Source organism: Magallana gigas, chromosome 9, assembly GCF_963853765.1.
Source record: "Magallana gigas chromosome 9, xbMagGiga1.1, whole genome shotgun sequence".
Lineage (NCBI taxonomy): Eukaryota > Metazoa > Mollusca > Bivalvia > Ostreida > Ostreidae > Magallana > Magallana gigas.
In genome coordinates this window covers 18,725,835-18,750,929 of record NC_088861.1, presented here as the reverse complement: position 1 = coordinate 18,750,929, position 25,095 = coordinate 18,725,835, and the positions used below count along the sequence as shown (strand labels likewise).

General features: G+C 31.7%; 1 protein-coding gene and 2 long non-coding RNA genes across 4 annotated transcripts in view; all 3 read right to left on the bottom strand.

Annotated features, from left to right (window-relative positions):
* Window positions 1-566: 566 nt before the first annotated feature.
* LOC117691369 (uncharacterized) lies at window positions 567-1,200 on the bottom strand. The gene is made up of 2 exons (XR_010709002.1): window positions 1,103-1,200; window positions 567-823 (listed from the first exon to the last, which is right to left on the bottom strand). It is a non-coding gene; the product is annotated as an uncharacterized lncRNA (long non-coding RNA).
* Window positions 1,201-6,613: 5,413 nt separating this feature from the next.
* Window positions 6,614-8,760, bottom strand: LOC109618764 (uncharacterized). Of its 2 annotated transcripts, XR_004603150.2 has the most exons (5): window positions 8,509-8,760; window positions 8,329-8,384; window positions 7,873-8,004; window positions 7,139-7,243; window positions 6,614-6,950 (listed from the first exon to the last, which is right to left on the bottom strand). It is a non-coding gene; the product is annotated as an uncharacterized lncRNA (long non-coding RNA). The 2 variants fall into 2 exon arrangements; XR_010708967.1 differs by having other exon boundaries at window positions 8,329-8,760.
* Window positions 8,761-16,010: 7,250 nt separating this feature from the next.
* Window positions 16,011-25,095, bottom strand: part of LOC105328243 (uncharacterized) — a 31,072-nt gene continuing 21,987 nt past the window's right edge. The window contains exons 6-7 of the mRNA XM_066072056.1: window positions 18,035-18,124; window positions 16,011-17,858 (exon numbers count right to left, since the gene is read on the bottom strand). Of these exons, the coding sequence (XP_065928128.1) occupies window positions 17,650-17,858; window positions 18,035-18,124 (299 nt within the window). The 3' untranslated portion in view covers window positions 16,011-17,649. The remainder of the gene's footprint in view (window positions 17,859-18,034; window positions 18,125-25,095) is intronic.

The following is a 25,095-nucleotide window of genomic DNA, read 5'->3' as shown; positions in this document are numbered from 1 at the left end:
CGGTTACAGTAATGCATCAAAGTTCGAGATTACATATATCATTGTTGAATCAATTACCGTAGTTTTGTCATATTTTTATATATTTATTATTAATAATTTGTTATTGTATTGGTAAATTCAATCAGTTATACACTGCGCATCATCAGCATTACTTCATGCAGTTTCAAACTGCAGAAAATAGAAGGCATCGACATATTTAAATAAACCGCCGTTATAATGACCTTCAGCACTGGTCTTTCTTTCTTTTTTTTTACACTTTATTGTAAATACGCTTTTCATGGTATTTTCATCAATAAATTTATTTTCATAAATTAATTATAATATCTTCAAGATACTTTTATTTGTTTTTGTTTATTTTATCAAATTTAAGTCATGCGTAGTTTTATCATTTCATGACGTTACTTAACAAAATGACGTCTGTTTTACATTTTCTCATCAAAACAGTGTCATATTGTAAACTCCTTTTATAAAAATGTATGTTAGATATCGAAAAAACAGTTATGAAAAAATAAGATTCTACACAATATTTCATTAAAATTTAGTGATTTTTTTTTATAGTAGGACAATTTTTGATGCTTCGTGGCTCTTGCTCTTTATTTCAGAAGCAAATTTTATTACAAAGTACAAGTGACTGTCTTTGAACGTCTCCCCCTGAATTTCCATTTGGATCTATACAAACGAACCAGTGCAGACTCTTTTGCTTTCCATGTTATGTAAATACCAAGCATTAGAAAGAAGACAGTCCCGATGACACAGCTACTGATCAACATGCATTTTTGTGCCATACTCAGACCTGTCCAAATGGATTTGTAGTTTGGAGCTTCTGCAAATAACATAAAACGTAATTTTTCAGAATTATACAATTTGTGTGCGAAAATGTGCTATGTATGTGCTTGTAAGTGTGTTTTGTTATGCGTTTTTAACCTACATGTACTTACACTATTTAAGAAAGACACATTTAAGCATAAAGTTTATTGGGTATTTAGCATTAAAAATATGTACTTGAAAATAAATTATAACCAATAATTGTTGCATGATTTTATTTCTTTTCTATTAGCTGTAAAACAAAACAGAAACGTAGAAATGTAATAATTGACATTACCCTGGTCCTCAGAAATGTTGGTGTATGTGGCATAAAATATTTTGGGTAAAAATGTGTATGTGGTCTCCCGTACACGTACAGAGTCATCTGCAACAGTGGTATCTGAAACTTTGATTGAAAAAGAAGTTATATGGCTTTTATATGCAGTTTATGTTCAAAAGATATAGAGTAATCAGTAATGAATACTAAAATAACAACTTTGATATGCTCTACTTCTTCACAGGTTATAGAAGTACATGAGCTTGTAACCAATATATTTCATGCAGAAGAGAGAAATTACTTTTCAAATTTTCTAATTTATTTTGTCGCTTGTTTTTTACTATTGCTTTTTTTTCCTTTTTTTTACATATATTTTTAGACTGTTAACTTTGTAATTTATCACGAATTGTGGTTTTGTGATGAAATGGTTTAGAATGAAATATTAGCTATCGATTTATTCTTCAAAAAGCTAAAAAGTTATTTTATTTCATGAATGTGTGTAAATCAAGACATAATTCCAATTAAGAACATACAGACATGTGTTTGATTACATCCTAGGATATGATCACACTGTTCTATAGGACAAAAGCATCCAGATTGGCAATATATGCCGTAGCTTGGATAACGGCAAGGTATATTACAGTCATGTCCTAAGTATCCTGGTCCACACCCTGAATAGGAAAAACACAATTCATATACGTGTAATAATTTTGACAATCAGAAACACAGATTAAGAAATGCATTAGAATTGTCATTATATGTGTTCAAAATTTTAAATAGTTTGTTGTTCAGTTTTATCAAAATATAAATTTGTTTTCTTTTGCATAGCTAACTGAGATTAAGGGACGTATGGTCAACATTCAGAAATTAGGTTTCTTTACATTTTAAAAATAATGATAAATTATATCAAATCAGTCCCGCTTTAGATGTTATTTTTGTTTTTGAAATCTAGTAACATATTTGCAATTTTGACCCCACTTTTTTAGTATATTTAATAAAGGGGAAAAGGTAGCAGCATCACAGAACAACGAATGTAAATTCCTAATAAATCTCTTTTCAATTATATTTGCAATGTGGTTATACTAAATAACAGTTTGCGAACAAAAAATCGACTGCTTAAATAAAGAATTAATTTTATTCAATCCCAACGATTCCAAGCAAACGTACGATAACTCTTATAATATACTAGACTTTGACCCGTGCGTGCACGGGTTGACATTGCATATGATATCGGACATTTATATACGAAATACTGAGATACATCCACACACCGTATTGTTGACATTTACATAACAAAGCTTTAGACCTACAGTGTACAATAATGCTATTAATTTCACTTCACTCTGCTTAGTTAGAATTATCTAACTGTGTCTCCCATATACCCACAATGTAGCAAAAAATTGCAGAATCGCTCCGAAACGATTTTTGAGAAAATAAATGAAGCTGCATTAAAAACAACAGTCATAACAAACCATTTTAAGGCTTTAAATACCGAATTTCATCTAATTTTTTTATTCTTATTAATGAGGAAATTAACACTTTTTCACCAACATGTTTTACTCGCTTCGAATTTACACACCATGTTGACGGAATTTTCATTTTAGATGAACTGAGATAGAGCTATCTCGCGTATTTCCTTTGATGAACAGAATATATGACAAGTTTTCAATAAAAATTTACATGTATTTGTAATATCGTTTTTGAGATAATCCATGCAAATGTGATATTGTCGAAACATAAACTAAAGAGCCTCCCGTGATATAGCGTGAATGTAATGTCATGCAAAAGATTGTAAAATCCAAAAAATCCAGATGCTTTCCGGATTTGTAAAAGGAATTTTCGTTGATTATTAATTAGCGAATATAGTAGTATATATATCAAAAAGACCCAGTGGTAAAACGGGTAATAAGCACTGCTGTCCAACCACAACATTTTTAAGCAAAACTACTGTACATTTACTTCTCTAAATGTTTTTCACTTTGTCGAATTACTTAACAAAATAAACATGCACAAGAAGGTTTTACCTCGTAACAAGATTATTTTTCGCAATATTTCATGAATTTGGAGTAAAAATTATGGAAAAAACCGTAAAAAAAATAATACTTACTTTTTAGTAGGTTTTCGCTAATGATAAAAATAATGTTTGCGAGTTTCTTTGGAGATTTAGAAAATGCATATGCCGGAAACATTTGATGACTGCTGAAATGATGTGCGCAGTCATGTAATTAGATATGAATTACGAGCATGCTTGTCATTGAAATTCCTTTTCTACTTACCATAATTTTTATATTAATTAAACGAAGACAAAAGCAACAACTCCAAACTAAAATTATCCAAAATATATTTTAAAGAAGGTTTCTTGTCGTTCATGTGCTTTTTGTAATAACGCAATTTCGTTCCGATCTACATGTACGAAGTTTGTGCATACAGTAAATAAGTGATTAAAATACTTGCCATACCCATGCTCACATAAAATTTCATTACAAGGATGTAACGATAAATCCATTTGAAAAACATCGTACAGTTATTATCGACGTTTGATGGAGTGTATTTATTACAGTTTAGGTCTTCATATTCAGGCATTTCCTCATTTCCAGACAAAACGGAAATTAGTTACCGGTATGACATAACGCTTTAAAATGATGAAACTGATTCTGTGGAAACACCTGTGAATTGATCATTTCACATCTAATAAAAGTCTACATGTTCACTAAAATTTGCAAATTTGGAAAGCATACTATAGGCAAATAAAAATCAAAAGTAGAAAAGTAGCTAATAACATTTTCTATGTTTCTGAAAGGATTGCAAGTCAAATGATTCCTATTTCATTTTTAGTTTTAAGAATAATCAAAATAATTGATATTGTGATAACTTTTGTTCTTGTTTCATAATATCCTGAAATTGGTCTTTTTTTTCAGTCAAAACACATCCACGTCTTGCACATTTAAAAAAATCCTTATTTATTAGACCCAATACAACCAAAAATAAAAATACATATCAATCACACACAGATGCTTACAACTTTGTATTTTATCTTTTAAATTACAGATAAATATTCTATTATATCCCCCATGTGACTTACTTATCAATATCTAAGTCATTACATTCTTGCAGCGTTCTATCAATTACAAGTTTAAACCAAGTTGTTACCCAGTTTGAATTTTGAAAATGAACTAGCTTGATTCTTCACTAATTCTAATTCTAGTATCCACATAATACATCTACCAGCAGTTTGGTCCACATACGTCGATTAAAGTTCTTTACACTTTTTTAAAAGGCAGTTCTAACCTTTAAAATCGCATAAGTGTCATCTTCTTATTAATGTTTACTCAAATAACTTATATATTAATGAAAACTAACTAAATCTACATTATTAGGAACGTAACTGTTCATTTTTTCCTGTTTGTGTGTGTGGAATTGGACCTCCGTCTGAATCCCGGAAAGCACAATTAAGCAGACTTTAAACCTCATTAATTGATCGATAAATTTCTAAATACGTGTGCATGCCGGACTACGTACGTTCTGTTTCTAATCGATTATTTATGATAACACGGGCAGTGCACACATTACATGCTTAGAAGTATTGAGTAACGCTTACTTTAATTTTATATGTGGCTATTTCTAAATGTATGACTTACTAGAGTTGTCTTAAATAATTTATGAATGGATTCATCCCAATCGATATGCATTATTTGTAAACAGAATGATAGGAAACATTGCAAAGAAACAAAGTATTTGCATTCTATGAATAAATGAAACCGTTCCATCTCTTAATAAGGAGAAATATAGAGAAACCGTTTATTTTCATAAAATGTAGATGAACATCTCGTTTTAAAATAAAGTATTAATCATCCCCATCCTCATATAATTAAAAGACCATTTTGAAAATTGAAAAACCCAGGTTCATATTCAATTAAATTTGTCTGTCTGTCTGTCTGTCTGTCTGTCTGTCTGTCTCTCTCTCTGTGTCTCTCTCTCTCTCTCTCTCTCTCTCTCTCTCTCTATATATATATATATACGTTAAATCTTTTGACCCATGTACTTCCGTGTTCTGTTTTAATCATAACTAAAGTAAACTGAACTTAAATTAGATTGCACTTCGGGTTACAGTGTTGCATAGTGCAACATATTCATTGGCAATGTACACAGGGAACCGGGAACGGTTTGTGGAACAATGTTTTGATCACTGACGCTCTGGATCGCCTCTTGTACGTAAACATGATAAACGAGTTGGTATGAGATGATTTTCTGCTTAATGTAACGGTTTTAAAATGACATGTACGATATGAACTTGTGAAATTTTATATTACTTTGTTTTGAAAATGATTTGTTTGCGATCGTGGACATATGCTGTTTGTTTCCGTTTCGAGCAAAGTCATATAATATCTACGTCCAATATTTAACGCACTCATATACATAAGTTAATTTTTATTGTAGTTTAAACTATTCCCCACCTCATAAGAAAGTATTGGGAAACATATTAAAATGTTTTTGACATAACAAATTCAAAAGACAGGGCTAGCTGATTCTAAATATGATTGCAAGATATTTGATCATTTGCTGTGAATTCATTGAACAATTTCTGGTTTTAAAATATCACCCAAAGCATTTATTAGTTTCAGATTGTGCCTTTAGCGATGTAATTAATAATTAGCAAATTTACATTTAGAATAAAAACCATGAAGGGTATTTTTTCGTACATCAAAATAAAAAAAAACAGCATCACATATTGTTTTGCTTTTAAAGAAATTGCAGTTCGGTTAATTTCTAATTAATAAAAAGGTTATTACCTTAATCCTTTATTTAAATGCATAAATGTGAAAAATAGCAATACCAAGCAACAATAACTGATTTTGATTGTTACACAATAAAAATCATGAATATGCAGGTCATACGCAGTCTTCGCACTGTTACTCATGCTTACTTCACTAATGGTATTTCAAGTACTGTTAATGGAAGTTCCCCTGTACATGTATTTGTATACTTTTAGTAATTCATTTTGTGAGTCAAGTTAGTAGAAAACAGAGAAACGTAACAAAAAAGACTGTTTATATGTATAATGCATGTATAAAATGACAAAAATATGAAAACAAACAACACAATAATCTCTCTCTTTCTCTCTCTCTCTTTCTTTCTCTCTCTTTCTTTCTCTCTCTCTCTCTCTCTCTCTCTCTCTCTCTCTCTCTCTCTCTCTCTCTGTGTGCAATTGTATGAAATTTCACGGAATAAAACAATCAACATATAATACAGATAATGACTGGTTTGTAGGTTAGTTAATAGCTTATACCTTTACCTTCCAAAACGCAGTCAATGTTTTTTTAAAGACAAAGAATAAAACAAAAACATGTTCTAAGATACTTAAAATGTAATTATTCCCAGAATACTTAGATCTATCAATTAAATCATAAATGTCTAGAGTGTTTAATCTGTTTTTGTTTCGAACACAAATGATAAAACTCCAAGTTGTTGAGAATAATATACTTTTATATAATAAAGAAATCTTAATTTGAAAATACAGTTTATCAAGCTGCATCATTTGTTATCTTTCTTACTTTCAACAAAAAAGCTAACAAAATGAATGGTCAGTAAATGTGATATTTAAATGATTAATAAAGAGTAGGAACACATAAAAAATGAACTCAACATAAAGAACACGCTTAAAGTGAAGATGTCACATTTTCTGGCATTGACTTTTGTTCTGTGATATCATTTACTTCTAAATAAACGTCCTCCGCAGTTTCCATTTTGTTGCAGGTAATGTAAATACCAAGCATAACGGATAATACAATGGCAAATAAACATATACTAAATATTATAATGCTGTTTGTGAAATCCAAACCTGTCCATTTTATTATCTGGTGAAGAATTCCTATAAATGATACAAGGTTCAACATTATGAAAGGCTCTCTCTCTCTCTCTCTCTCTCAATGTTTTAAAGTGATCTATAACGACTTCAAGAAACTTCATCATACAGACACAACTAAGCTATTTATCAATAAATACCAATCTACATTGTTAAATGTTTTGAGTTTGCGTATATATTTCTCTTATCTTTACCTTCATTTGTAGTTACGTTGACAGTCGCTTGGTTAGGAGTAGTTGAAACACGTGTCATTCGGGTCTCTGCGATAGACTTACTAGTTACAGCTGAACCTGCAATTGCTATATGAAAAATCCCTTTATTATGCTTTATATACATTATATATTTTACATGTAAAGGAACATATTTGCATCAAAAATTAATAAAAACTTCAACATGAAAAAACAACAATAAACAACCCCATAACTTTCATGTCATCAAAAATGAAGGAAAAAAGTTAAAAGTAAAAGAAACCAAACTTTCAAAACAACAGCTGATCATAGGGATGATGGTCTTTCAACGAAATTGTACTACAAATCATTGTGTATATGCTATTTTTCCTCATATATATATATATATATATATATATATATATATATATATATATATATATATATATATATATATATATATATATATATTGTTTCTTTTCTTACTTGTATTCATGTTTTTTCATTTTACTTGTATTCATTTTTTTTTGTACGGCATGTAATAAATCAGCTGTTTATAATAAAATTTGCTTTTATACATAAACATATTTACTACCATGATGCTAATTATAAGATTTGAGTGTATATTTTTCTGACATGTGTGGACATTATAAACGTTATGATTACATGCAACAACTGTAGAACCGAGAGGGAAAGTCTTAAAGCGATATTCCTTTGAATTATATTTATATTTTGATGATGATAATAATAATATAACTTACTTATGTGCATACAACCTGCAATATGATTACACTCTGATTCTTCACAGTAGCATTCAGACTGGCAACCCATGCCGTAGTTTGGATATCGACACTGGAATGTACAGAGGGGTCCACTATAGCCTTGTTTGCACACTAAGAAATGAAACAGAATTTTTCAGTGGGTCTTTCAAGCATTTTAGTTTAGGCGTAAAAGCAACATGTGTTGGTATAGTTGTTTGTTTATGGTTGTTCATTTTTCATTGCAAAAACATAAATAGAGGGAATAAAAAAAGAAAGAAAGAATCACCAATTGGTAAAATGGAAGATATTCTATAGAGTGAATACTTTAAAGTTCGGTGACTAGTTCACACAATATTTTTGTCAAAATTAACCGATAAAAAATTAAGTGAAGAAAAAAAGAAGAAGAAAATATCAAAAATCATTTACGTTGTGAATCTTTTTAAAGACTTGTCTTACCTTTACAACTACTATTCATATCCCCCGAGTTGGTACCCGTACAGCATAATGGAGGTCTACAATAAATAATTCATATTAAATACTGTCACTGAAATGAACATCAAATATATATTCCTCACATCCCCGTTTTATATACAGATTCGTAAAAAAGTAACTATTTTAAAAGACTTTTTGAACGACCTGCACGTTGTTTGTTCTTTTGAAGAAGAATATACGCCAAAGTAAAAATAAAAAATAAAAATAACTATCAATGTGAGTTTCAAACCCATTATGTTCTGTATCTAATGATATCGTATGATCAACAGACTATACTCCTATATACGCATAGCTTTTTACCCTCCCCTTGTTTCTACATGTGTGCTATGAAGGAAACTATTATGCAATGCTATAACATACAATTATAGCATCACCATGATTCTGAAACTGATTACTTTAAACACCTGTTTTCTTTCCCATTATCATAATAAACATGATTAATATCGTCACCAAAACTACATCTATTCTACAATTTAAAGTGAAACCAGTATTTGAACTAAAAATATAATACTGTAATGGAAAAAAACTTCCGGAACATGTTTACTGTACTTAGATCTTTATAAATGAGTTGGCCATCGATCGCTCTATTCATTTTGATACGTCCATTTATGCAAAGAGCTTTTCCAAATATTTGTAGAACAAGTGCAAAAGCGTTAGTGATATTATGAGCAACAAATTTACTTTTACATACGTTTACTCTAATGTGTTTCTTATCATTTGAACGAGTCATAATAGAAAAACTTTCACAAACTTCGATTTTAAAACGCATTAAAAACAATTATAGGTATCGTTTAATTAAGAGCATCTACTACATTTAAACTATGGCAATGAATGAATGTTGAATGTGAAACGTTTTAATTCAAATTTTCAACAAACAAAATTTATATTAAAAAACTGATGTACATGTGTATTTATTTTAATTAATTCGTTTTAAACTCATAATTTAAAAATTAAGACCTCTTTTACAAGATTTCATGTATGATTATCCATGTTATTTTCATATTCATATTTTTAAGCATCTTTGTCTTTGATAATACTGCAAATCGGTTTAAATTTGTAATGCATAGTTCAACAAATTTCATCAACGACCATTTTAATTTTTAATTGTTTGTAATAGCTAGTTCTGTTTTGCATAACCACCAAGACTTGCTTATTTTTACACTTACGTATACAAATTGAATAATATTCAACATTAGGATTTGCATGAAAATAACATAATATCAAGCAATACTTCAAACAATTAACATTGTACGAAGCAGGAACAAAGGCAAAATCTCCTCAGTTTAAAACCAGGACATTACTAGGGTTTATTGTTTAATAAATTGTTAAATACATAGATGAGAAAACTCCATTCACATGACACCTAATAGCTTAATGTCGTTCTTGACGAATCAGAGCTGCATTTTGGAATCAAAATAATGTTGAAGTTACTTAAAAGAATATGCTTGTCTTAACCGGTCTTAAACGTGAGATAAATGTGGAATTGTTTGAATTAAGACAAAAAAGACATTGTGCATATGACGTTATTCAAATTTATTATAACAATTCCTATAAGAATGTTTACTTTTTGTATAGATATGAAAGTTTTCGCCTTCAAATGTTCAAGTACATTTATCATTACGGAAACAAAGAAGTAGGTTTAATAGGCTACAGTTTTAATGAGAGGAAGTCAACTTAGTCAGACTGAACAAGAAGGAGCATTAATTGTTCTGAGAATAATCACGTTGTTCATTGCTCATATCCACTTAGCGATTTATTTGCATCTACGTTGTATATGTTCCCTATTTTTTCAGAAAATTGATTGTTATATGTACTAGAAACCGACAAGCAAGGAATATACGCGATAGAGTAAACCCACGTTCGCATTTGAGCAAATACATATGTGTAATTTCTAAATACTAATTTCATATGCATTGTCATTCAGCTTTTTAAATAGCAGCCTTAATCTAAGAAGGTATAATAATTTTTACATTGTTCTTAGGTGTCCTTTTTATACTTTTTTGTTGTTGACTCTCTGTACATTATTTTTTAATTGATCGAAATGTATGCTACATTGAAAGCTTTAACTCCATGAGCTTGTACGAACTGACCCCAGACATGCAAGTAATTGTATTTACCACGGTATATAAGTATACATATACATATATATCAAATATATAAAGAAATAGTTGTTCCTTCTTAGTAATTTTCTGCTGGGCTATAAGGATTTTGTTATATGTATTTTTGAAAACTCTTCATATAATCTAATAAATGATTCAGAGATGCATGCTGATAAAAACATAATCAGTATAAACTGCTGTTTTCCTTTGTATATTAGATATCCATGCAGCTGGAAAATTTTACTCGGATGATGCATTTTTTGCTCTACTAGCTATATTTATATCTGCATAAGACCCAATTAAACATTTCATTCCATGAATTAATCTGAAACTTGATTTGGTTTATAAATATCATCAATATTGTTAACTTGCTACTTTATTTTGAAATCATAAATGTGTTAATTATATTACATTAATTAAAAAGGAAATTTTAGATAGTAATTTACTTTATTTTTAGGTTGATTGCAGTTTTGATTTTGTTATCGCTTGTATCCTTCTCGTAAGTTTTGATTATCATAATTTGAGTTATTCTTCTTTGATTTGTATAAAAATGTGTTTTTCAGAGGTACCCGGAATCAAATAATAACATATTGCATTAACTTGAAACTCAGATTTAGCTTCAGTTGTCTAGTAGAATTATGAATAAAACTTAAAAAATATAAATAGAATTTCACAGATATCAGAATTATAATGTAGATATTTTGAGCTCAAATCGAAAAACAAGAGGCCCATTGGCCACAAATTGCTCACCTGAACAATAGTTCTTGTATCATTTTATTTCGAAAGGGTTTATTATGAAGTGAACTCTGAATAAATATTGTAAAACTCATATATTTCAAGATTTTGCCATATATTAAACAATACATAAAAAGAAGAAACAATTTTATCTTTGGCATGTTTTTATTCATCGTTTTTATACACACCAAATGAGACTGAATTTTAAGCTCTAAAGTACCCATTTGCAGTAAAAAAAAAATCCCATTTCAATGAAAAAATTGAAAATATTCGTTAAATAATTAAAAGATGATATTGGCATCTGGTTTGTATTTCAATCATTAAAAGCTTCTTTATCGATTCATCAAATAAAAATATTGCAGGTGTAATGAGGTCATTAGGCATGTTAGATTTTGCATTTTCATCGATCATCTGTCTTATAGACTAAGCTCAAAAAACATGGAAAGTCTATATATAGTTGATAAAGTCTATCAATGATTCCTACTTTTTTCCATAACCATTTTTTATCTTTTGTTCCTTTATTTTTCCGAACTGTGAGTTTGTGAATCAAAACTTAGTAAAAACTAAGATCCACACCTTTTTGAATTAAGTTGTTTGAATTTATGATCTTTGATCCCGATCACTTGGATCCCGATATGTGAGTAATTGATGTCGAGATCAAAATTCCAAAATAACAAAAACTAGTCAATAAATATACACATGTATTTCCAGATAATTTAACTATGATAAACTTATCATGGAAATTTCGTATTTTTTTTTTGAATACTTCTTTTAATTAAAAATGATTTAAACAATTTAGGATCTGCAATATCTTAGAATGATTGCGTAGTAATCTCACAAACTGTAGCATTGTAATTCTTAAAAAGAAGAGTTTAAAAACATTTTCCCATTATATAAGTCTATGTTAAACTTTGAACATATTTTGGAGTCGTACGTAGTATAAGTCCGGGGATCACGGTTTTCACAATTTAGAATCTACACTATATTAGGGTACTTGTATAGTAATTTCACTAATTTTAGCACTGTAGTCCTTGAGAATACATTTTTAAAAACATTTTCCCCCATATACTTCTATGTTAAATTTGTCTTTTTTAATCAACTTTGAACCCCTCTTGGGACCCCAGTAATGACCCGGGGATCGCAATTTTTAAAATTTAGAATCTTCACTATATATACAAGCTTTGGTCTAAATATTTGCATATCTGGTGCAGTGGTTCTTAAGAAGAAGATTTTTTAAGACACCCACCCAATTTTGGCAGTTTCGCAATTATCTCCCTTTTAAAAGGGATTGTGCCCTTTATTTTAACAATTTAGAATCTCCTTCCCATTAGGATGCTTTGTACCAAGTTTGGTTAAATTTGGCTCAGTGGTTCTAGAGAAGAAGGGAAAAATGTGAAAAGTTTACAGACGGACGGACGACGGACAACAGGTGATCAGAAAAGCTCACTTGAACCTTCGGTTCAGGTAATACAATTACACATACTACAGAGAGAGAGAGAGAGAGAGAGAGAGAGAGAGAGAGAGAGAGAGAGAGAGAGAGAGAGAGAGAGAGAGAGAGGTCTTTCATCAGCATTAAAAAAATAAAGTTTACGCTCCTATACAATTTTTATTTTTTACACTCAAACTGATGTAAGGTGTCTTATGCTGAAAAGTCACTTAAATTTTGCCAATGGAGAAATCATTAACTTGTTTAGTATTTCATTCTTATAGATATAATTGTAATACTATTGAATTGCCAATCATAAACAGGGTCAAGAGTGATCACCAAAGCCCAATGTCAAAGGATCAACTCAGAAATTAATGAAATAAAACCTGGAGAACACTGTCACAAATTACGTCCATAATTACTTTCCATACCTTTTGTGCTATGTTTATAATGTTACTAATTTATTGTCAGAGTTGCTTTCCATAGTTTAAAGCTCACTTAACTGGTTTTACTAGGCGGGTTCTGATCCCGTGCATTTAAGAATTCAGTCTGGGCATAGCAATTAAAGAGAGCGGACGTTTTCTACCAGCTCCCTCATTTCATCCTTCATGTAACATATAAGTATTACTGACCAGAGTCCAACTATTCTGGGTAAGTTTGTTTTTTATTTTAATAAAACGGGTTTAATGCCGTATTTATTCCTAAAATGGCCAGATAACCTTGTTTTATATTTTTCGTGAGTAATTTAGAAGTATTTTGAGTAATGTGTGATAATGAGTATTTGCTAATATGAAAACTATTAAGTATAAAGTAAAAGTATGTGTATTGTTGTAATGTAAACATATGTTGTATGTATTTCAGAGTAAGGCGCGTACGTAGTAGTTGCCGTAAAATAAATGTATTTATGTAGTACACAAGTATATGAAAGTGAAGTACGTGTACGAGTCTAGTGATTGTGTAAAGTAAAGTAATTGTAGTGAAGTAGTAAAGTTATGTACAGCAAAATGTGCAAATTTAAGTGTAAATACAGGAAAATGTATCGAGTAAAGTAATGTGCAGTACAATGCAAGTATGAGTAAAATAATGTTATCTGTGTATTTATCATTTCATTTATATTTCAGATCCCTTTTTGTACCTTAATCTCAAGTCTGTTGAAGAATTGGAAATTTATCTGTAAAATATCACCTGAATAAAAGCTACGTAAACCTATTGAACGTTATTATTTTGGAGCCGCAACGCCACCCGGCGACAAATGGTGTCAGAAGTGGGATGCTGCAGTGCCTATCTAAAAATACCTCTTCAAGGATCCAGCAATATCTATGCAAAGATACCGATCCAGTGTTCCTGTATCATTTCGTATAAAATACCTACACAGAGAGATTCCTATTCAGGGATACTTCTCCAAGGATATCAAAATCAAAGATTTCAAGACCTACATCAGATCTCTATTAAACTGATTCAGGATCCTAACCAATACCAACTTTCTTTGAAGTTCAGTCTCGAGAAACGCACGTTGATGTAGATGTAAATCCAGAGCTTAGTAGAGAGGAAAAGCAGAAAATGAAAGAACTTCTGTACAGGTATAGTGATGTTTTGTCAGACTTACCAGGGCATACGCATGTACTCGAACATGAGATACGGACAACAACAGATAGACCTGTAAGAGTAAGTCCAAGACAGATCCCGTTTGCTATGATGGACACTGTCAAAGATGAGGTGAGCAAGATGCTAGAATTGGGGGTCATAGAACCTTCAGATAGTCCCTATTCATCCCCAAAAGTCCTTGAAACCAAGAAAGACAAGACTTATCGCTTTTGTGTTGATTTTAGGGCTCTTAATCGTATCACTGTGTTTGACGCTGAACCAATGCCAGATGTCGATGCAATGTTTGCTAAACTATCAGGTCATAAGTATTTTTCTCGGTTAGATTTGTCTAAGGGGTATTGGCAGGTTCCATTGACTCATTCTGCCCGTCCTTTGACAGCTTTTCAGACTCCTTTAGGTCTTTTCCAGTTCACTAAAATGCCTTTTGGGTTGGTCACAGCACCAGCAACTTTTTGTCGTCTCATGCGTGATATGTTGCAAAATGTATCAAATGTGGACAATTTCATCGATGTTTTGATATTTACTGATACTTTTGATCATCATATGTCTGTGCTTTCTGAGGTGTTACAGCGTCTACGTTCAGCAAATCTCACAGCAAGGCCAACGAAGTGTTCATTGGCGTACCCAAAGCTGGAATGTCTAGGACATATAGTGGGAGACAACAAACTGCCCCCCTCATCCCGACAAAGTCAAAGCTATTCGAGAGGCAAATCGTCCTGCAACGAAAAAATAGTTACGGTCTTTTCTAGGATTGGTAAATTTCTATAGAAAATTTATTCCAAATTTTGCTCAAATTGCACTTCCTTTAACAGATCTCACCCGGAAGTTCTCACCAAGCAAACTTCAGTGGACGGAAGCTCAAGAACTAGCTTTTCAAACTTTAAAATCCTCAATTACCACATCTCCGATTTTGAAATTGTCAGATCTTTCTTAGGTTTTTATAGTGCAGACAGACGCATCGGATAGAGGACTCGGAGAAGTGCTTCTACGGGAAGAAGGTGAACACAAACTCCCAGTGGCCTACGCTAGTCGCAAACTCAAGACAAGTGAGGAACATTACTCAACCATCGAGAAGGAATGTCTGGGCATCATATGGTCAGTGCAAAAGTTTCATAGATATCTTTATGGAAAAGAGTTTATCTTAGAGACTGATCATTATCCTCTCATGTATCTGAACAAAACAAAGTTAGTGAACTCTAGATTGATGCGCTGGGGATTGCTGTAACAGCCATATCGATTCCGCAATATAGCAATTAGAGGAAAAGACAATGTTGGAGCGGACTATTTAAGTCGTCAGACGTGAGTAAGAGTAGAAGTGAGTGTTTCAGTGTAAATAAAATGAGGAAATGAACAGTTTTATCTTGTTTTTATCTAAAAATAAAAATACGTAAAAACATAGTTCATGTACATAAATTGTTGTGTATAAAAAAATATTATTTTTTTAATAAAGGGGGAGGTATGTCACAATTTACATCCATAATTACTTTCCATACATTTTGTGCTATGTTTATAATGTTACTAATTTATTGTCAGAGTTGCTTTCCATAGTTTAAAGCTCAATCAACTGGTTTTACTAGGCGGGTTCTGATCCCATGCATTTAAGAATTCAGTCTGGGCGTAGCAATTAAAGAGAGCGGACGTTTTCTACCAGCTCCCTCATTTCATCCTTCATGTAACATATAAGTATTACTGACCAGAGTCCAACTATTCTGGGTAAGTTTGTTTTTTATTTTAATAAAACGGGTTTAATGCAGTATTTATTCCTAAAATGGCCAGATAACCTTGTTTTATATTTTTCGTGAGTAATTTAGAAGTATTTTGAGTAATGTGTGATAATGAGTATTTGCTAATATGAAAACTATTAAGTATAAAGTAAAAGTATGAGTATTGTTGTAATGTAAACATATGTTGTATGTATTTCAGAGTAAGGCGCGTATGTAGTAGTTGCCGTAAAATAAATGTATTTATGTAGTACACAAGTATATGAAAGTGAAGTACGTGTACGAGTCTAGTGATTGTGTAAAGTAAAGTAATTGTAGTGAAGTAGTAAAGTTATGTACAGCAAAATGTGCAAATTTAAGTGTAAATACAGGAAAATGTATCGAGTAAAGTAATGTGCAGTACAATGCAAGTATGAGTAAAATAATGTTATCTGTGTATTTATCATTTCATTCATATTTCAGATCCCTTTTTGTACCTTAATCTCAAGTCTGTTGAAGAATTGGAAATTTATCTGTAAATTATCACCTGAATAAAAGCTACGTAAACCTATTGAACGTTATTATTTTGGAGCCGCAACGCCACCCGGCGACAAACACTGGCATTATACAGCAGAGTGATTTTCCATTCCAGTGACTTGATTACATGTTGCAATTTTGACGGATTTAACGATTTACGCTTATAACGAAGCAAAATCGCCAGTCCCTGGCATTTCCTTTAAAGCGCGTTTCACTGTAGATGTATTTGGCTCAAAGATTTAATGTGCTGTTTTGGATATTGAAACTATACAAACTATTTGTTTGAAACAAAAAAGTCTCATTTTCTATATATAAAGTGGTTTTATAGTTACTTGCCTAATACCACAGAGCTGGTAAAACTTAATCATACTTAAATTTCCGCTACAGAAGGTGACGTATATATTCATTGTAATAGAAACAAATACTTATCAAGACAAAATAAGCAATTAGGATATCCAATGATATTGGCGAGTATATTTAATCTAAATCAAGTACAGGAAGAAAATTAACTTTAATTTTATCCATTACGTGCCCACAGTTTTGAGTGTTTTTTCGGGAAAAAATTGCATCCTTGATATAGGTCTTCAGGAAGTTGGTCTTGTTTTTACACGATTTGTTTCTGGTTTTCTAGCCTTTATTCAACAAGCATGAAGGCGTGCATTTCGTAATTTGCATGTCAGGTTAAATCCAGGAAATTAATCACTAGACATGTATTACCATTCATGACAACGGTTTTTGATATTTATTGATAAGGATGTTGGATCATTCACATCAGAGGAAAAATCAGATTTATTACTTTGTGGCATGGGATGTGTTTCGTTGCAAATTTCATCGGATGAAATTTTATTCTTAAATAATCAGTCAATTCTATAAAACAAAACCAATACATAAAAATTTTACTTCTCCATAAAAAATGTCCACTCTTTTTCTGTTCAGTTATCAAAAGTCATTCTCAAGTTGACATAATACCAACTAGATAGGTTTCAAGTTTCAACTTATCACAATATCATGTTTCACCTAAATAAATGTTAATTATACTTTAAAAAAATTCTTTCTGTGTCCATATCGATTTTTTTAATTAAGCATAAAAAATCTGACGTATAGTTGTAATCTATAGTACTACTTTATTAAATCGTTTTTGTAGAGATCCATCTTTGCTATAATGAGATATCAATTTTCTGAATCAAAAATCATGAAATGATATTTTTTTGCTTTTTTTCCTTTTTCTTAGTCGATAATATCTTACAACAGCATCCTTTCTCCTGTGTATGACATATATAAAGACTATAAACATGAACACAAAAACGATGGTCCCAATGACGCAAGTGCTGATGAACATGGCTCTGTGTGTCATATTCATCTTTGACCACATCGATCCAATGAAGGGAGGTTCTAAAATATAAAATATATTAAAATGAAGTTAAGAAAAAGAGAGCGAGAAATATGGAGAGACAGATAGAGAGAGAGAGAGAGAGAGAGAGAGAGAGAGAGAGAATATGTCAATTCAAATTTGTAATAAATTTAGCAAAAAAATAATAAAAGATTTTTTTTAAATTGTATATGCTTACCTGTTCCTAACGAGATATTTTCAACTGAAACATACATGACTTTCAATCCTGTTGTGTTGAACGGAAGGCGTTGATTCCAATCAGATTCATCTGGCGAATTTTCAAATAAAGGTAATCAGTTAACTTTATATACTGCATTTTACGTGTCAAATGCATTTTGAGACGTACCAACACTTAATACACTGGCTTGTCCACTTTTAATATATAAAATAATAATTTCAACTAGACTCTTGTTGCAAAAGCAACAAAAAGGTCTTCCGTTTTGATATACATGTATCAATTTAACTGTAAGACATTGCTTCTCTAATAGAGAAAAATGTGGATATGATAATTATTGTGAATGATATGTCCAGACGTTACTTACATTTAAAACAAGAAGAATGAAAAAGAAATCAATTTTTGAAGAACTTTCTGTGACGACCGGAAGTAACGCCGACATAAACAAAAATGTTAACCATTTGTACAATCATAAGTTAATCTTTCCTCAAAGTTTGGTTGTTTACGTCTCTGCCAAATTTAAGATCTCTTTGAAACAATATTTTTTGTCTCGGGACCGGAAACGGACAAACGGATGTGATTAATAAAAACAAAAGCTGGTATTTCTTGTACATTTGCTTAGCGTACATCACTGTTTATCAGGCTAGATGAACCACCCAAGAAAGTCAGTTAAACTTGTTAAAACATCATTTGTTTGAACCCTTCCGGTAAGAACTGGAAGTGACAGTTGACAAAATTAAACCCGTTAAACACATCCTCAATCAAATTTCTATCAATCATGAAAGATTCGTGTCTCAATCACTTACAGTGACAAAAATCTCGCTGACATCAATTTTTGTAAAAAGGAAAGCTACATAAGGATATTTGAGATATCTCACCGGAAGTAAATTTTTTTTGCTAATTTAACGTTATAAAAATGACATATGTAAGATTGTATACTTATATTTTCATTTTATGTAAAATGAATAAAATATGAAAAAAAATTGTTTTGAAGTGCTTCCGGTGACGACCGGAAGTTACGCCTAACAAAACAAAATAGTGTTAACACATGTACATATATAAGTCTATTATCTCACAAAGTTTGATTGTTCAAGGCGTCACCGTTTTTGAGATCTCTAGGAATCAAGGTTTTTTGTCTCGGGACAGGAAACGGACAAACGGAAGTGCTCAATGCAAATTGTATTAAACATTTCTTGTATACTTGTCTTTTGTACATTATTGTTCATCGAGCTAACTACAAATATAAAAGGAAAACAGTTAAACTGATAAAAAGTTCGATTTGTTTGAACTCTTCTTGTGTGGACCGGAAGTGACGGAAGACAAAATGAAACCGGTTAAACATATCTTCAATAAAATGTCTATCATCCATGAACGTTTTGTGCTTTGATCACTTATAGTTTCTGAGAACTCGTTTGTACAAAATGTGTTTCATAAAAGCTATCTGAGATATTTGAGATATCTCACCGGAAGTAAAATTGTTGTTGTTGATATAACATTGCATTGATAACCTATGTAAAGATTTATACCTATATATCTATTCTATGGTAAAAGAATTATGCGTAAAAGTAGTTATTTTTAAAGTGCTTCCGGTGACGACTGGAAGTTACGCCGAACAAAACAGAATAGTGTAAACACATCTACATACATAGGTCTAATATCCCACAAAGTTTTATTTTTCAAGTCGTCACCGTTTTTGAGATCTCATCGAAATAAGGTTTTTTGTCTCGGGACAGGAAACGGACAAACGGAAGTGCTTAATGTAAATTTAATTAAATATTTTTTGTATACTTACCCTTGGTATTTTATTGTTCATCGAGCACGTCACAGATATCAAAGACAAAAAGTAAAAACTGATAAACAGCTCGAATTGTTTAAATTCTTCCTGTGTAGACCGGAAGTGACGGAAGACAAAATGAAACCGGTTAAACACATCCTCAATCAAATGTCTATCATCCATGAAAATTTTGTGCTTTGATCATTTATAGTCTCTGATATCTCATTTGTACAAAATATGTTTCAAAAGAGCTACCTGAGATATTTGAGATATCTCACCGGAAGTATAATTTTGTTGTTGATGTAACATCGCAAAGATTACTTTTGTGTAGATTTATGCTTAAATATTTATTCCATTGAAAAGGAATTAAATGCGTAAAAGTAGTTAATTTTGAAGTACTTCCGGTGACGACCGGAAGTTACGACGAACAAAACAAAATAGTTTAAACACATGTACAACTATAGGTCTATCATCCCTCAAAGTTTAGTTGTTCAAGTCGTCACCGTTTTTGAGATCTCTAGGAATCAAGGTTTTTTGTCTTGGGACACGAAACGGACAAACAGAAGTGCTCAATCTAAATTGTATTTAATATTTTTTTTGTACCTGCCCTTTCTACTTAATTGTTCATCGACTTCAATACACATATCAAAGAAAAACAGTAAAACTGATAAACAGCTTTATTTGTTTTAACTCTTCCTGTGTGGACCGGAAGTGACGGAAGAAAAAATAAAACCAGTTAAACACATCCTCAATCAAATGTCTATCATCCATGAAAGATTTGTGCTTTGATCACTTATACTTTCTGAGATCTCGTTTGTACAAAATGTGTTTCAAAAAGGCTACCTGAGATATTCGAGATATCTCACCGGAAGTAGAATTTTGTTGTTGATATAACATCGCATGGATACCTTATGCATAAAATTTATACTTATATATTTATTCTATGGAAAATGAATTAAATGCTTTAAATTTGTTATTTTTTAAGTGCTTCCGGTGACGACCGGAAGTTACGACGAACAAAATAAAATAGTTTAAACACATCTACAACTATAGGTTTATCATCCAACAAAGTTGGAATGTTCAAGTCCTTGCCGTTTTTGAGATCTCGAATGTACAAGCTTTTTCGACGCGGGACAGGAAACGGACGACCGGAAATGTTTTTTGAAAAAATGAAAAAAACGCCTAGAGATATTATAATTTTCTATCAGTCCTGAAAAATTCAAGAAAATCTATCCAGCCATCTCTGAGAAATCTTGTGGACAAAAAACGGACAAAAAAAAAATAATAATAACTAGATTCGATCTCGTTGCGAGCAACGAGTGGGTCTTCCGTCCAATTTTTGAAAAGATCAGATTAAACTTATCAATTCAAAGATAAAATCGTAGATCTAAGCGAAAAAAAGAGAAAAAAAATTTGCGGCACTCGAGGCTTGAACCCGGGTCGCCTGGGCCATGTCCACGACTATAACGACTGAGCTACTCGGACTCCGCTTCAGAACTTTGACGCTTAATTTCTCGAGAATGCCTTGATCGATTTTAAAACAAATTACATATTCTGAATCAGTAAAACGGTCACTATAAGGTGTAAAAATTTCAAAGAAAAATATTAAAAAATAAAAAAGTCGAAAAATTCAATTTTTGAAATTTCCTTCCGGTGACGACCGGAAGTGACGGCGGACATTCCCTATACCGAGGTACATTAGAAAAACGGTAGATCTATCATCTCTGCAAATTTCAGCCTTTTATCTTTACTCGTTTTTGAGAAACCCGACAGACAAAATTGACTTTTTAAAATCGTAAACGGACGATAACTTCTGACCGGAAGTGTTTTTTCAAAAATGAAAAAAAATGTATCAGCTTTAGATAAAAACACGTTTATATTGAAAATTTGAGCGAAATCGACCAAGCCATCTTCGAGAAATCGTCTGCACAAAATCGGTAAGAAAAAAAAAGAATAATAAGAAAAGTGAAAAAGAAACAATAGAATAATAGAAGGGTCTTCCGCTGAAGACGGAAGACCCTAACTAGACTCTTGTTGCAAAAGCAACAAAAAGGTCTTCCGTTTTGATATACATGTATCAATTTAACTGTAAGACATTGCTTCTCTCACATAGAAAAAGAAGTGGATATGATAATTATTGTGAATGATATATCCAGACGTTACTTACATGTAAAACAACGAGAATGAAAAAAAAATCAATTTTTGAAGTACTTTCTGTGACGACCGGAAGCAACGCCGATCTAAACAAAAATGTTAACCATTTGTACAATCATAAGTTAATCCTTCCTCAGAGTTTGGTTGTTCACGTCTCTGCCAAATCTAAGATCTCTTTGTAACAATAGTTTTTGTCTCGGGACCGGAAACAGACAAACGGAAGTGATTAATAAAAACAAAAGCTGGTATTTCTCGTACATTTACTTAGCGTACATCACTGTTTATCAGGCTAGATGAAACACCCAATAAAATCAGTTAAACTTGTTAAAAACATGATTTGTTTGAACCCTTCCGGTAAGAACCGGTTCTTAAAGTTGACAGAATTAAACCCATTAAACACATCCCCAATCAAATTTCTATTAATCAAGAGAGCTTCGTGTCTGAATCACTTACAGTGACAACAATCTCGCGGACATCAAATTTGTAAAGATGAAAGTTACACAGATATATTTGAGATTTCTCACCGGAAGTAAAATTTATTTGCTAATTTAACATTATATAGATGACATATGTAAGATTATATACTGATATTTTCTTTTTATGTAAAATGAATAATATTTGAAAAAAACCCCAAATTTTTTAAGTGCTTCCGGTGACGACCGGAAGTTACGCCGAACAATACATTATAGTGTAAACACATGTACATACATACTTCTATCACCCCACAAAGTTTGATTATTCAAGTCATCACCGTTTTTAAGATCTCTAGGAATCAAGGTTTTTTGTTTCGGGACAGGAAACGGACAAACGGAAGTGTTTGATGAAAATGAAAGTTAGTATTTCTTAACCATTACACAACAGGACTTTATTGGCTATCAATTTGTCTTACATTGTCAAACAAAAACAGTTAAACTCTTAACCACCTTGAATTGTTTGAACTCTTCGGATGTGGACCGGAAGTGACGGTTGACAAAATGAGAGCAGTTAAACACATCTTCTATCAAATGTCTACCAGCCATGTAAGCTTTGTGTCTTGGTCACTTACAGTTTATGAGATCTCGCTGTAATAATAGTTGTTTTAAAAAGAGTACCTGAGATATTTGAGATATCTCACCGGAAGTATTTTTTTTGTTTATTAATCATCGGATAGATGACATATGAAAGCGCTTATACTTATATTTCAATTTTGTGTTAAAGAAATAAAATGTGTAAAAACATAATTTTTGAAGTGCTTCCGGTGACGACCGGAAGTTACGACGAACACAACAAAATAGTTTAAACACATCTACAACAATAGGTCTATCATCCCTCAAAGTTTGGATGTTCAAGTCTTTATCGTTTCTGAGATCTCATTGTCCATAGCTTTTTGTCGCGGGACAGGAAACGGACGACAGGAAGTGAATTTTGAAAAAATGAAAAAAAACTCCTCTAGATTTTATTGTTCCCTATCAGTCCTAAAAATTTCAAGAAAATCCATCCATGCATCTCTGAGAAATCGGGTTAAACTTTTAAAAAACTTGATTTGTTTGAACTCTTCCTGTGTGGACCGGAAGTGACGGTCGACAAAATAAAAACGGTTAAACACATCTTCTATCAAATGTCTATCTTCCCTGTAAGTTTCGTGTCTTGATCAATTACAGTTTCTGAGATCTCGGGGTTCAAACAATTATTTTAAAAAAGGCTTCATGAGATATTTGAGATATCTCACCGGAAGTAGAATTTTTATGTTTATTAATCATCGGATAGATGACATATGTAAGCATGTATACTTATACTTCAATTCTCCGAGATATACATTAAATGCGTAAAAGCATAATTTTTGAAGAGCTTCCGGTGACGACCGGAAGTTACGACGAACAAAACAAAAATGTTTAAACACATCTACAACTATAGGTCTATCATCCCTCAAAGTTTGGAGGTTCAGGTCTTTATCGTTTCTGAGATCTCATTGTCCATAGCTTTTTGTCGCGAGACAGGAAACGGACGACAGGAAGTGAATTTTGACAAAATGAAAAAAACACCTAGAGATATTATCATTTTCTATCAGTCCTGAAAATTTCAAGAAAATCTATCCAGCCATCTCTGAGAAATCTTGTGGACAAAAAACGGACAAAAAAAAAAAATAATAATAATAATAACTAGACTCTTGTTGCAAAAGCAACAAAAAGGTCTTCCGTTTTGATATACATGTATCAATTTAACTGTAAGACATTGCTTCTCTCAGTATTTCATAACCATTAGACAACAGGACTTAATTGACTATCAATTTGTCTTACTTTGTCAAACAGAAGCAGTAAATCTCTTAAACAACATGAATTGTTTGAACTCTTCCGGTGTGGACCGGAAGTGACGGTTGACAAAATAAAAACGGTTAAACACATCTTCTATCAAATGTCTATCATCCGTGTAAGTTTTGTGTCTTGGTCACTTACAGTTTATGAGACTTCGCTGTCATAATATTTGTTTTAAAAAAAGTACCTGAGATATTTGAGATATCTCACCGGAAGTAATTTTTTTTGTTTATTAATCATCTGATAGATGACATATGAAAGCGTTAATACCTTTATATCATTTCAGTGTTAAACAAATAAAATGCGTAAAAACATAATTTTTGAAGTGCTTCCGCTGACGACCGGAAGTTACGACGAACAAAACAAAATAGTTTAAACACATCTACACCTATAGGTCTATCATCCCTCAAAGTTTGGATGTTCAAGTCTTTATCGTTTCTGAGATCTCATTGTCCATAGCTTTTTGTCGCGTGACAGGAAACGGACGACAGGAAGGGAATTTTGAAAAAATGAAAAAAATTGCTTAGAGATATTTTCGTTCTCTATCAGTCCTATAAATTTCAAGAAAATCCATCCATGCATCTCTGAAAAATCGAGTTAAAATTTAAAAAAACTTGATTAGTTTGAACTCTTCCTGTGTGGACCGGAAGTGACGGTCGACAAAATAAAAACGGTTAAACACATCTTCTATCAAATGTCTATCATCCCTGTAAGTTTCGTGTCTTGATCACTTACAGTTTCTGAGATCTCGGGGTTCAAACATTTATTTTGAAAAAGGCTTCATGAGATATTTGAGATATCTCACCGGAAGTAGAATTTTTAAGTTTATTAATCATCGGATAGAT